Here is a 15,086-nt window from a genome sequence, read left to right as displayed (position 1 = left end):
AATCTCCAGGTTGGTTTGACATATGGGCCACATCCTAATGTTAAATCTGGTATAAATTGATATGAGACATTAAAGTATCAAAGACCTTGCAGAAGTGATGAAGCAGCACTTCAATATGTCCCTGACACCAGCTAACTCATCCAACCCGGTGCCAGGCAAATTTATTTGAAAATCAAAGGCTAAACCAGGCTGTGGAGCATATGGCAAGATGCCACACTTTTCATTCATGAAGTGAGTGAATACATTACAGCACAAACAGTAGGCCTTAGCTTGATTTTAGGATATTAGTCACTGATATTCTCAGAGAAGTAAATCAGCAAAAGAAATAGGCAGAGTAAATACATGTATGTTTATCACAGGTAAATACTTACACAGAGATTTCTTTTGTTTCTTGAATAAGTTAAAGTCAACACATTCTACTCAAAGAAAAGGGTGAAGATGGAGGAAACTGCAGTGTTGATAAAAACTCTTCTCAGGCATGCTGCCATCCAGCACAGACCAGCACATCCCTTCTATTTCCACCTCATAAACTTCCAAAGAACACACTCCAGCCATTAGCCATTAGCTTTAAATCTATCAGAACCTTGTAAACTTCCCGACCAGAGTGCACTTCACGCATGCTGCATGCATCCTCGATAACAAAAGAGTTTCCTCTCCTTTTCTCCACAAAAGTATGTGCATTTACTTTGTATATATGCGTTTAATCACCAATGGGTCAGTAGCACAGCTCATTAAAGTAATGAGAGTCACACAGTCTCCTTATTTTACTGGTCTCGCTCTGTCTCACCAGAAGATGACTCAGTATGGGTAGAGGAAAATGAGTCTGGCAAGAGGGAGCAGAGAAAGAATGAATATTTTATTTCTTTTCTTCTTTCTTAGAAAATATCAGTTTTGGAAAATGGAGAAATAAATTTTACCTATCATTTCATAATCTCGTTTTTCTCAATCCCCACTGGTAGCTTAGTAAGGGGGTAATCCTAAGGGAGACAGGTACTAATGAGTTTAAATGGAATGGATACTTGATCAGTGGACACAGTGCATGCTGTGTAATGTAACTGTACTGGAAGTTGCATTTGGCATGAACATACATAGCACGCATACTCTGAGACTGAAGCTGGTATATCACACGCTCATATATGGTTTGGACCTAAACTCTTTGGTGATTCTGCAGATAGTCTGAGTGATGCATTCATTCTGCCATCTGGACTAAGTTCCTCCATTAAAAAAATTCATTAGCTAAAGTACTCACAAGGGAGTTGGCACACACGCACACATATTTATTAAGGCGGCTACTTTCCATAAACCATGGTCAAAATATGCAGAAGACTGATGTCCTAAGTATAATGGAAGAATAAATGGGATCTCCACTGTGTCTCTGTGTGTGTCTGTCTGTGTGCATGCTTGGTATGTAGAGTGTTGTGTGTAGATGAGAGGTTTCCAAGAGGAACTTTATTGAGATGACAGAGCTGCTGGCACACCTTGACTACTGGGTGCAGTCCAGCTGGTGCATCAGGGATGAAGAGTGTCTCCTCCAGTGTAACATCCAGAATAATACACCAGAACTTTTAATCTGTGAAGGTTTTAATATTTAAAGCACTCAAAAGTGGAGTAGAGGTGCTTTGGTACTAATGCTGAGAAGAAAATCTTGCTAGAGTGCTAAAGTTACTTGAACTGACCAGAGCACTGTGGGCAATGTGCAAAGAAAAAAACAAGCAAGCAAACAAGTAAACAAAACAGATAATAGGGATGCGAATCCCATCTGTCCTCTTGTCACCAACAGATGAAAGATAAGGAAGCGTGAACAACGTAAAGTAGGAACTGGATGGGGGGGGGGGACAAAACACAGGTCACCCTGATAAGACAGGCCAAACAGGGCCTTGGTGTGTGGTGACAGCTCCTGGAGGTGAGCCAGAGCAGAAATGGACCTTTTTTTCTTCACTAATAGGCAGGTGCTTTTGTATTTTGTGTTGTAAATGTATCTTTCAGTAAATATTACATTTTGTTAAACTGTTAAACCCCTTTAGTACAGCTTTGGTACAAATGATTCAGCGATCAGAAAAGCACCAAAATTTATTTACTAAAAGACGGATCTGATTCAGGTTTGACTTTCTCAAATAAACCCAACAAGAAAGCGCACTGACTTGAAAATGTTCAAAGAAAATGTTCCCTATCTCCCTTCTTTACCCAACTATACATTTAGGTTTTAAGCTAATGAGAGTACAAACAGTACGGCTGACATTCCCTCAGTGAGACAAGTGCCTCTACACTGCACTCAGACCCACTCTTTCCATAGTGATATCGATTAAAAGGTAAAAGCACACACCCCTGGGGCAGAGAGAGGCCACACACACGCACGGCTAAAGTTACTCTGTATGTGTGTATGTGTGTGTGTGTTTGGGAAATGAGAGAGTGTGTTGCATGGCCCACTGTTGCACTGGTAACCCAAACCCTTGGAAAAGATTGCAGCTCATTCAGAACCAGAAGGAATGCGTGGTGCAGATAAAACTGTTCATGCGCTCACTTGTACAAACAAGTATCATTTAATATCAGAGAACTCAATTTGTTTATGTTTATATAATTATTTTTAATAGACAAAACTCTTAAAGAAACAAACAAGCATTACCTTCCCCACCGACAGGTTCGAACATCCCAAACTGCTCTAAGACTTTGATGAAGAGACCCATGACCAGCAGCACCGCAATCACCTCTAACCCGTCCAGATTCAACATCTTGAGAGGCCGCCCATATGTCCAAGTCAGGACATGTAAACCTGTCCAGCTGTCCTCAGCCTGAGCACTTTAAGCTCAGCAGAGTTGTCTTCCACTGTCTTCCTCACTTTTAGTCACTTTGATGAAGTCCAAAGTGTTCTAACTTCAGAGGGATTTTACAAAGTGAGGTCAACTATAACGATAAGCGGCTGATAGCTTGGCTTGACGGGCGTTTCTCTTCTCTCCCCAGAATCTTTCTTCAGTCAACCCCTCTTATTCCCCGGTGAAGGCCATAACCACTTAAGCTACAGGCTGTCACACAGAAGTCCAGAACGTCGCAACTGTTGAACTTTTTTACATTTCCCCCTCCCTTCTCCTCCTCTTCTTCCAGGCCCCCCTGCCTGCCGAGTGATGGAATCTAGGGATGCGCTGCGCCTGCTAGTCCTTTGGCAGTGGTTGTCAGGAAGCAAGTGTTGTGAGGGGGAAAGAGGGAGTGAGTGAGAGAGAGGCGGCAGATAAAGAGAGGGGAGAGGATGAGAGGGAGATGGCATAGAAAATGAGAGGGAGAGAGACAAACAGAGACAGATACACACACACACACACACAGCGAGGCAAATCGTTTGGGGGGAGATGAGAGAGTTGAGGTATACCCTCCCTCTCCAGCGACATTACCTTCATTGATTTGCCTAATGTGGTTTCCTTGGTAACTGGGAGAGAGTGTTTAAAAGCAGATTTAAGTAATGGAAAAAAAACATATTTACGTTCACCTTAATTCATCTCAAATGTGTGTTTTCACTGTAGAGATTGCAGCATCTGTTCTGCAGACGTCGTTCCTGTCGGTCGATAGAATGTCTCATTAACTTTTTTAATGTGTAGCTACAAGGGCTCAGATTTCTGGCTCTGGTATAGAAATGCTTAATGCTTCTATGAGAAGAATGTCAATGTAATAATTCAAGGTACATGCTGAGGGGCATGTTATGTACTTTACAAAAATGTTACGTGTGGCACAAAATTAGCCTACATGGCAGAAGCGGTTGAGAAAGTTCTACAAGAACGTCCTATTAGATTACCTGTACTCAGGTAAATAGTAGACATGCTATAAACATGCTAGCTATTGCTATTGTTGAAAGAAAACCTTTGGGCTTTCTCTACATTTTTTTTTATTGGTTATCATGTTAGCTTCTTTGCAACCTGGGACCTCTTTTGCTAGTTTGCCAATTTTGATGTCTAGGCTTTGACTTCCTGTTCTATCCACGGCTCAGTGTTTGCAAATTGCAGACAAGTTTAAAAAAGATAATAAAAAGTCAAATCATGCTGCAGTTTTCCCACTTTTGGCTAATTCTACCCTGCCTTTAATCTCCACACAGGGTCCCTGTTCGAACATGACTTTTCAGTAGAACTTAGATGACAAGTGGTTTAGAAATTAAAATCAGAACAGTTGACATAGTTGTTCATCCAGCTCTCAATCCCCCACACTTCAGAGTTTATTGTAAATGTGTGAAATCCAGAAAGATATAAGGTTGGCTTTATTTGACAAACTAATGAGGATTAAAATCAATTGAAAATGACAAATGTGAGCTTGTCCTTGAGCACATTTTGGGTGAAGACCCACTCGGTTACCATTGCATGTAAATGTGTTTAAATTATGACCAACACTGTAGCAGGAATAGTGCTTCTTGTAAATTGTGGATGGACAACAGATGAATCAGCATGGCATGGGCTCATTGGTCCTTTGGCCAGATGAGCTAACCACAAAGCTTCCAGTAATGAAAATCTTGTCCTTTGTTTCAAAATATCCATATTGACATATCTGTTGATAGAGATAAGCATTTCTATAGAATTGTTTTGACTTGTGGTCACCAACCATGAGTTGTTCATAAGTTAATCTTATATTACTGATGGCGTAGTTCAAATGCTTCACACACAGTGGAGGATTTATGACAGAAAAATGTGTAAAGTGAATGAAAAACAAACATCATAAATGTGCGGTAATAAAGAAAAATTGGTAAACTAATTAACTCTTACTGCCAAATATTTGAGATCAGTTCTTGATCTTTTTTTTTTAAAGAAAGAAAAACATATCCTCTTTCATAAGGACTCGTGCTGTGATTTGGTAATTGCATCACCCCTAAATATTCATAGTGTTTGTCAGTCATCAGCTCAGGTTTGGATACCTAAAGATTCAACTTGAATCTGTGCAGGCTGTTACTGTTACCCACTATCAAAGTAAATTCTGCCCCACCCTGAATAACTCCCAGGGAGGGTATCGCTTCACATTATGCTGCAAAAATAACAGAGCTGGGGGGAAATGGTATGTTGCCTCTCTGTCTTATTGTCCCGCTGTTTTTCCCATTGTCTCTTTCTTTGGAAAGTGGAAGGGTTGAGAGAGGAAAGACAGCAGCAGCTTGACAAATGTGCAGTGTCTGTTTTTACTTCTGCTCTTGTTTCTCTTTCTTGACATTCCTGTTGCTACATTTTCAACTGGGCAGTGCAGTGGCATACCTCATTACTGTCACATAAACAGCACCATCGTGGACATGGTGGGTCACACAAGCATGCACATTTCAGACAAGGTCACAGGAAACCTATTCTTGGCTGACGTTGCTTTTACATAAACAGTGTCAAAGCCGAGAGACGCTTCACCACCATAGCTGTTTTTTTTCTCTTAATTCTACAGCAGCAGTGTATACAATTTGTATTGAAGCAGAGCTCTAATTGCAGACATGGTAAATGTAAACAGAGAAATATTAAACCAGTCACTGACAACAGAGACAGAGAGAGGGAGATAAAGAAACCTGAGCCTGACTTGTTGGTTAAAAATGATTTCTCTACCCACTTTTATGTTGAAGAGTTGCCATTCAAGGGGATAGATGGGAAGAAGTGAGGCAGGCTGCTGCAAGACACGTGGTGGCAGGGGGAAGTAATGAGAAGTAAGAAAAGACAGAAACAGAACAAGAGGGTACAAAGGAAGGACAAACTGAGGAGCAGGAGTGACTGAGGTCAGATTCCTCTGTGTAGCGAAGTGCAGAGGGAAGAGGTATCTATTCTTTATTACCCTCCAGCATCTCTCGCCTCCTGGAGGATTTTTCACCTCATTCTGGCTGTCACCATAGAAAATTGGACCCGCAGACATGTCCTCTACTCCTCCGCTATCCTCCTACCCTACTTTCTCTGCTATTTCTCATCAAATCTACAACTCCAAAGGCTTTTAATTTCAAAAGAAAGGACGACCCTCTCAATCAAAAAGCTCATTAAGTTCAAAAACTCGGTGCAACAGGTCCAAAATTAGACACAGTTAGACTTCGAGCTCCATCACACTACAGTGCCATCGACAGCTTACAAATAAAGCATATACAAATAGTGTATACTGAATAAACTGTTTTGCCACTATTTTATGAATGGTCATTAGAATAGAAAATACTCTTGAATTTGTCTGAATTATAAATTATAAATAGCTGTTTTTATGTTTTTCATGTAATGTGTGACTTCTTTCTTTATGTTATTGAGATCATTTTGCAATTAAACTTCTATATTAAACCAAAAAGTATCTACATATGCTCACGCTTCAGTTTAAGAGCTGTCCAAATGTTGTGCATGGTGTTCACAGCCCAGTAAAACCATGAAATAAAGGCCTGATCCATGCAGAAGTAAAATAGTCTTCTTCTCTCTCTGCAGAGTTGAAAGGCTAGTATTAAGACAATGTAGATACATTTTCAACTTTCAATTTATGAACTAATTAAACATCACATTAAAACTTCAAGAAAGTCTTTGAGAACTTTTATGTATGTACACATATGGCCCATTAACTTAAAATGGGTAAGAAAATGAGAGATCCCACAAATATTCTGTCACGTTGTAGTTTACATATGTTTATGCATCTTCAAATTATAATAAAAGTGGACTAAACTGGTTTGATATGAACAAGAATAAACTCCATGCACGACTCACTAATCCATATAGTTAAAAAAAAATCTCTATCAATAACTGTTTTTTCACTAACCCTTTGAAAGGCAATTAGTTCAATCTGCAACAATGTTACAGAGATTCATCTATAACATGATACGGGTTCTAGTTCGCTACTATAGATATGTATCTGGTATGATTTCATAAATGAATATCATTTATGAAATAGTAGAAACTACAAATAGTAGGGATGGAGTTATGTGGAGGACTTTGCTAGAAGAAAGGCTAATTTCCATACAGTCTGGTAAGTATATGGTGCCTGAGGTTACTTTGTGTGTTCCCTGCTGAGACATCGCAGACTAATGAGACCTTAAAAGCCAAACCTTATTTGCTCTCTTTTTCTAGTATGAACCGTATTATGAGAAGACTGGAATCACTTAGGTTTAAAAATAAATCACAAACTTCCCAGCCTACTATTGATTTTTCCAAATTTCTTCTGCTGCTAAATATACCGTGAGAGATGCTGTGAGACATAAGCACTGAGGGGAAGCTAGACAACTGATAGGCGCTAAACTGTGGAGTGTGTTGTTCTCATTTGTACTGATAGGTTTATGGCTTTTCTAATAGACTCGAGTGAATTTACTGACATGTGTCATCGGTATTTATGGAGGGCGATCGTGGCTCAAGAGTTGCAAGTTGGTGGTCAGAGGGCCCGGTGGCGCCAGTGTCCGGCAGCCTCGCCTCTGTCAGTGCGCCCCAGGCTGTGGCTACAATGTAGCTTGCCATCACCCATGTGTGAATGGGTGGATGACTGGATATGTAAAGCGCTTTGGGGTCCTTAGGGACTAGTAAAGCGCTATATAAATACAGGCCATTGACCATTTACCATTCTTTCTATATGTCAAACTTAAGACTCAGGGGAGTGTTATGGATGCGTGAGCTGACATTTGAGATCAGATCACCTCGGGGTACATTGATTGAAGGAATGAAGATTTATGACAGGCTACATGCTTATATTGCTCTTATGGGCTCTATGGAGGTGTTTTGCTGTACTGACCCTGTCATGTATACATTACTATCTGATCTCTGCATTAATAACGCTTGACTTAACATGCCTAAGAAAAAATACACACACAAACCTATTTTGTTTCCACTTTTTTAACATATAAATACAAGGATAAACATAAAGTATGGTCGTTTAATCACTATAAATGTGCCTGTATGGCCAAACATGTCATCTTTTGTGTAACTGCCTTATTATGTGACAGTATAATCAGTAAAAATACTACACAACATCACTGAACAGGTCTGACTTGGGGGTTGGGAGGAAGAATATGGACGTTCTTAAATTCCAGATCAGCTAGACTGGGACATCTAGTGGGCACAAAGGGCAAAGATCAGGTATTTTAATGCTAAACCAGACACTCATGCGGACTTGTAGGCATCAAGGGAAGAAGCATCACATTCAGTTTGTTTTCCATTCAGTTTCATTATCTTACTGTATAACATCCACGTACCTAAATAATCGCAGCTTCTCTTCTTTTTCATCCCTTGCAATAAATAGCCCAACTGACACGCCCCTCACTCCCCTAATACTGTTAATATGTTATGCAAGTTAGTAAAATTATAATACATCAACAATAAATCACCTACAAATAGTACTATTCGCCAATGCAACAATACCTCGCTGATTTCCTAAATCTCATGTTTGTTTTGTTTTATCTGTAACATTTTGCTTCTCATTAGCATGGAGACTAAATATGAAGTGAAATATCCATTCACTTGCCATTCCTACTAAATCTGCCATGTTAAAAGGGGATTCCAGTGAGCCAGAAATGCAGTTCCATAAGTAGCAGAGTTGTAAATGGCCTGCATTTATATAGCACCTTATAACGGCAGCTATGATCTTCAAAGCACTTTAAAGTGTTTCTCATGTAACAGATCCTGGATCTTGGTGGATCCTTTAAATCTTTCATTAACCCTTCAATAAGTTTATGATACAGATTTCCGCTTAAAATAGCACCTTCAACAAACCTTAAACAAATTAAGAGAATGAGATCTACAGAAATCTTTAAATCTTTCTAAGAGTGACACTCACCTTTCTTCATGAACAGCCAGTAAGACAGAGGGAATATGGAAATGAGGATGAATGCATAAAAACCTCCAATGCTCTCCTCGGAGTTGCTCATTATGACCAGTGACTGCAGAGCCCACATAACCAACACAGGTGGGCAATGTTTGGCTTGTATTATGAAACAGCTGTATTTTGTGGTAGCACAATCGTGTATCTCTTTCTTTCCTGTGGGCGTGACATAATGTTTTTTCCCATGTACTGTGTGCATCTATACATGAACAAACATGCACCACCTGTTTTGATAAGGCATGTTTTTTTTCACCCTCAGGTTTCATGTACTAATGAAAAAGGTTAAAAAAAAGACACCTACTCTCAATTACCTATTCAGCAAGACTGAATGAGTCTCTCTATGTCTTTCATTTATGTCTAATATGTGCACTGACAGTGTGTTTTGTAAATTACCGCTGATGTATTATTCTCGTTATGCCCCGTGGCAGCGCACAATGCATGTGGAACGGTGACAAAAGTCTGCAAGCACAGTGCACAGGCAACAAGTGCAGCAACAGAAAATGGCAACACAGCTGATTGAAAACACAGAGATAAGAATGTAGGAAATTTCCAATTTTCAACTCTCCATGCAAAAACAAAAGTACAAAACCAGTCTGGCGCGTGATGGTTAGATATAAACAATGTATTATTTATACCATATCATATTGAATGCAGAATGAGTGAGTTTTCAATTTCATAGTGCCGGCGAGCAGGTGCTGGATGGTGAGAAAACCTACTGGGAGAGAAGAAAGAGAATGGGAAAGAAGGTTGTGGGGGGAAGAAAGGTAGACTGTGAGAGAGGAAAGAGAATTACAAAATATTGCAAAAGTGTGCCTTACTACTGGAAAGTGTGGGTGTACTGTGAGCTCATGGACTGCAAGAGGGAATCACAGCACAGAAACGTAAAATAATCAGCCACACACCTCCTCACTGGACGTTTTCAACAAAACAAGCGCAACTTCAAACATCGTCCACTAGAGGTCAGTGCAGATTAAAGTATTTATAGATATTTCAAAGCAAAGAAAGCACACATGCCCTCTTGCACATAAAATAAAACCTACAACACACTTGAATGTGTAACGAATGTTCTGGTAAGTGGATTTTATGTGCCCTTCAATGTCATTTACACACCCACTAACCAGAAAAAAGCATGAACAAGTTTTGAGTTGCTGCCAAATCATTAACATCGCCTCATTAGCTTAACCTTAAAGTCAGCCATGTGTACAACATTACAAATAGGAAGACCAACTGTTTTTCCTGTAAATAACTTAGACTCACAGCTTTAATCGACCATTTTAAAAATAAAAGCCCTGACCAGCAACAAAACGCAAAATAAATTCCTAATTACAGCAGGTTTAATACCTTCTCTGATATCTTCCCTGTTAAAAAGGTCGACTGCCAGTTGAATTCCTTGTTCATTACTTTGACTGACTCATACAGCCTAGGCAAGGACAAATATAATATAACCCATCTGGTGATATCTAAATGAATGTCTCATGGACAACAGGACAATAGGACAATGACAGCAAGCACGTGGAGCTGATGCCACGCTGAATCAGCAGCTAATCAAAAGGCACAAAATGATCCAACCTGTACCAAAGGACAAACCTGCCTGTACTGCACACGCAAAGCCCTGCAAAGTCACAGAGGGGGGATAGCGCACTATTGATGACCACGGATAAAAATGCATTAAGCACAATCACATGCAAACACGGTGGATATTGAGAATCTTTACGCGCACATAGAGCATCTTTGTATACGAGTCAATACGTGCAACCGGTTGTTTACATCGGGAAATCACATATAATGTAGATAACAGAGGAGAGGGGACGAAAGGGAAGCAGAGGAAGCCATGATTGTCTCAGACAGCCAGGCCCAGTCAAATGCTCTATTGTGTTAAATCTGTCAACTGTCACCAAAGAGAACAAGCAAGAGAAAAATGGACTGACAGAGGGTGAGAGACATAAAGAGGGAGAGAGAAAGAAGCTGTCGTCATGGACACAACACACAGCATCAATTCCCCAGGTCTGGGTTGAACATAAAGCCACACACAAACCGGCATACACACACACTTACAACCATCTATTTTCACCCTGCCCCATGTATCCCTTAAAAAGGACACAGACAGGCGTTCCAATTTTATCTCTTACATTGTGCCAGTGAATATAACACATATGGTAACACAGTCAGAAACACGTACACAATGCTGCTTGTGCTTCATCACACACAGCTTAGTTTGTGAACCACTGTCTCTCTGATATTACATTGTGGACCTGACAAACCATATTAACATGGCTGGGAAAGCTATGGCAAGCCATTAGCATTCTGCAGAGCAAACACACATACAAACTCACGCATGCAGACTGAGTGGTTATTTCAGAAAAGAGTTGCGCATGCCTTCCAGAGAGTAATTATTTCTAATCCTTTTTCCTGTTACTCTCCCATCCTTTGAGTAAATATACTTTACTACAGTTGTCTGAAGAGACGTCCAAATCCGGGCTAAATAAAACCTTGCAGTGTGATTGGTTATACTCCTAATCAGCCATTGTTTTCTAGATTTCTATGTTAATCTTGATCTCATTAATTTTCACGTGACCCGCTGTCTTCATAGTTAATTTGATGACAGTTTAAAAAGGCAGCTAAGTTACCCCGATTTTCAATATGTAGACATGCAGTTGTCATTTGTTCCACTACTGTATCTCCTTCAGTTACTGTAAAAGTCAGCTGATCATGGACTGTTGTGTAAACTAACAAGTACACAATGTAAGGCTGTTGAACTTGTGAGCTCAACCAGTGCAATTGCATTTAAAATCATTTTCAAGTAACGGGATTGTTGTCAGTAACAGATTGTCCCAACCATTGGGCAAGTAAAAGAAATTCGATTTTTTTATGAGAAGGAAAAATCTGAATTCTTGAGACCAGCCACACATTATTGGGGTGAAAAGTAATAAAGTGCTTACTCCAAAACAAACCTCATGTTTCCTATTAAGCGTTACTTTTTCTAAGTCTGGTCATTGTGATATGATCATTTATACTCACATCTTCTGATCACTTTGCTAATGCTGGGGTTTAAAAATAGTCCTGTCATTAGAACAGAATAGAATAGAATGCCATTTATTGTCACTATACACATGTACAATGGGATACAGAGCATCTCCTGCTCAGTGCAGACATGAGGGAAAGAAAGGAGGGTGGTGAGGTGCATCGTTCTGTGGCACTATATACATATGAACGGTATTCAAAAATATCAAATGTACAAATATCGGGGAAGAAAATAGTGTTATATATTTACAGTGTGGATTTCAGTAGACATCCAAAGACAGCACTGTCTCTCTAATCAGGCTTGAAGTGCAGAGGCACGTGTCAGAGTAAAATATGAGAGCTGATATTTGAAATGATAGAAGAAAGTAAGAAATGTGACATGGGCACAACAGTTAGCTGAACAGTCAGTCATTTTGTAAGTTTATTTAATAGAAAAAAATAATATTGTACTTATAAATATAAATAGATTAGTATGTAATTACATCTTCCAATAAATATATGCATTCTCATAAACATTTGTTTATGAGGGCACCAGTGTGTGAAAGCCACCTTGTTGCCACACAAGCTTGAACACAGCATTTTATTTATGTGGTTAGAGACCCGCCACACGTGTCTCATGCCAATAGATAGGAGGCGAGAACATTAGTAGGTGTTCTAGTGTCATGGAGGAAAATTTTAATTCATGTCTGCATCTTCTGTTTTTTAAATAACTTTTTTTGTTTTACAGCTTCTTTCATTAAAAACTTACTGGGAGGCCATTATCTGTCTTCAACCTTTAGTGGAAAATATATTAAACTCATTGGACTGCTGTAATGCTGCACTTAAAGTAAGAACAAACTTGCATGTAGGTGGAAAAAAATTGTAGAAAATGTAGTCTATTTGGCTATCACATTAATCAGTTAAGCATTTTAGAAATGCACACCTGGAAATTCTTCCGTGTACCACACAGCATAAAACGCAGCACTTCAGATGACTTGTGCTGGCACTGAATGAGACAAATGAGTTAACTCCAACTGAAAACCTTGAAATACACAGTGAGTAATCGAGTATTTCTCTTGACTATGAAAATAAGCTACAGAGAGGACACAGACACAGTCACCTGATAAACCCATCCTGCCCCTTTTCTCCAAAGGCAGGTAGGAGCACAGGTCATGATGCGATGCACATGGTGGAGTGGGCCACAACAGCTATAAATAACTCCGAGAAGAATCCGATTTGGAGAACCGGAGGTGGGAACTGATGAGATCACACATACCCATATGTGACGCGTGTGTGCGCGTGTAAACATGCAGCCGCACAAAAGGCCTGGATCAGAGGAAATGGAGATGGAGTCAGACTGACATCATGCAGACTCGCAGACAGATGAGCAGACAAAACAACGGAAAAGCAGCAGAACACAGATCAGGATCAGACTGAAAGCATCACTGTGACTGAGAGCAGGGAAGTGACACTGTGGTTACTACAGCTAATAAAAAACTGTAAAGGAGCTTACTGTAGTAATAAAACAAAGTATTACATTGATAAATTAAATCAGTGTTTATTGAACAATAATGTCCCTGTATTAACTGCAAATCAAAGTGGATTTGTACAAAGACAAGCTTACAGTTTTTTAAAAGTATACACTTCTGTATTTGAAGTGCATGAGTGAATTTGATAAGAGTACCATGTTTTCAAAAAGTTTGGACAGGGACATGTTTTCTACTGCATTGCATCACTTCTTTTATCGATGTCTGGAAACTGAGGAAACCGAGTGCTGTAGTCTTCAAAGTGAGACATCTTCCCATTTTTGTTGATACAGGATTTCATCTTTTGCCATATTTTTCATTATATAATGCTCCGCGTGTGACAGGTCTGACCTGAACTTAAGTTAAGCTGGTGCAGCTGGTGCAGATTGTGCTTTCGCTGTGTCTTGCTGAAAATCAGAAAGGAATTCCTGAATAAGACATCACCTCAAAGACAGCATATCACTCCAAACTCTTCATATATTGTTCCACATTAATGGTAGAATTTCAATTTTTGATCATACTAAACACAACACAGTTTTGCAGGCTGGACACAGATGAGCGGTGGCTGTTTTAGATCTTGTCTTCATTTTTTTTTCTCTGCACTGCAGTTTTAACCCGTGTTGAACATATATATTTTATATAGCTCTTTCCTTTCGCTAACTTTGCAGCATGTTTGCTTGTTCAACAACATTTTTTTTATTTTTGCCTCTGTCCAAACTTTTTGAAATGTGCAGGCACCAAAATGTTATTATTTCAAATGGAGCTTCTAATATCACCATAACTTATTTATTCACTAACCCTTTAAGGACATCGTGTGTTTACAGAGTAGTTTCCACAGTGACTAAACAAGTAAAAGGTATGTGGTTTGATCCTGGGAAGAGACACAAATATCTTTGGGGTTGTTCACTCAGAAAAGGAGTAGAGGAAGTGTTGCTAAGACATCCAACAGATGAAAGAGGCCTCAGAGGCCGAGGCTCTCTGTTTAGGATAAAATCGTGTAACAAGTTTATTGTTGGACCAGTTCAGCAAACAAAACAGATCAACATGCATCAACCTTTTTTGGGTTGTGTCAGAAAGGGGATCCACCATATAAAAAGTCTTAAGACCCTTTAAGAATAAGCATTCGGAAGTGTCTTCTTTATATGTCTCTATGTAATAACACATGATGGGTTTTGTCTGCTTCCATATAACAATTATTTGAAGGAGTTTGGTTTTCACAGTGCTACTAAGCCTTAACAATGGAAGACAATCAAAGACCAAGAAGACATTTAGGAGGAAGAACTCGCAGTATTTTGTTTTATGATGAGATTAAAAGAAATGTGTAGTTTATGGTACTGCCGACCACTAAGGTGTAAGAGTCCCAGACATGATTGGACTTAATAAACGAACCACTTTTCACTGTCTTCCTTTATTTATACTGACAGAGCAAATACTGAACGTTGATCCACTGCAGTGAGATGCTAAAAATTACACTGGCGATTATTTCCAGCAGGAAAGTAAAAATAACTAAAAAAAAAAGAACTTTCTGCAGTTTTTTTCCTTCATTCTTGAGCATCTGCGAGTGCAGCATGTGATCAGACAAAAGTTATGTAAAGTTGTATCGGAGTATGTCCATGCCGAACCATGAAAATATCCAGCTATAAGACGACCACCTAGAAAGATGCAAATGCACAAACATGAACCCATGCAGGGACACACCTACACACACACAGGCTCAAACACACAGACACACACACACACACACACACACACACACACACACACACACACACACACACACACACACACACACACACACACACACAC

At 39.5% G+C, this 15,086-nt stretch overlaps 1 protein-coding gene across 4 annotated transcripts in view; it reads right to left on the bottom strand.

The window, feature by feature from the left end:
• LOC102308345 (Kv channel-interacting protein 2) overlaps positions 1-15,086 on the bottom strand; it is a 107,104-nt gene that overhangs the window by 20,998 nt on the left and 71,020 nt on the right. Inside the window, exon 1 of one of the 4 annotated variants that reach the window (XM_042228005.1) lies at positions 2,624-2,977. The exons of the other annotated variants lie outside the window; for them this stretch is intronic. Coding sequence (XP_042083939.1) covers positions 2,624-2,729 — 106 coding nt within the window. The 5' untranslated portion in view covers positions 2,730-2,977. Of the gene's footprint in view, positions 1-2,623; positions 2,978-15,086 lie in introns of those variants that run through there. 4 annotated transcript variants of the gene reach the window in all.

This window comes from Haplochromis burtoni, unplaced genomic scaffold, assembly GCF_018398535.1.
Source record: "Haplochromis burtoni strain Fernald_Lab_line unplaced genomic scaffold, NCSU_Asbu1 Contig_296, whole genome shotgun sequence".
Taxonomy (NCBI): domain Eukaryota; kingdom Metazoa; phylum Chordata; class Actinopteri; order Cichliformes; family Cichlidae; genus Haplochromis; species Haplochromis burtoni.
This window is presented reverse-complemented; position numbering and strand designations above follow the sequence as displayed.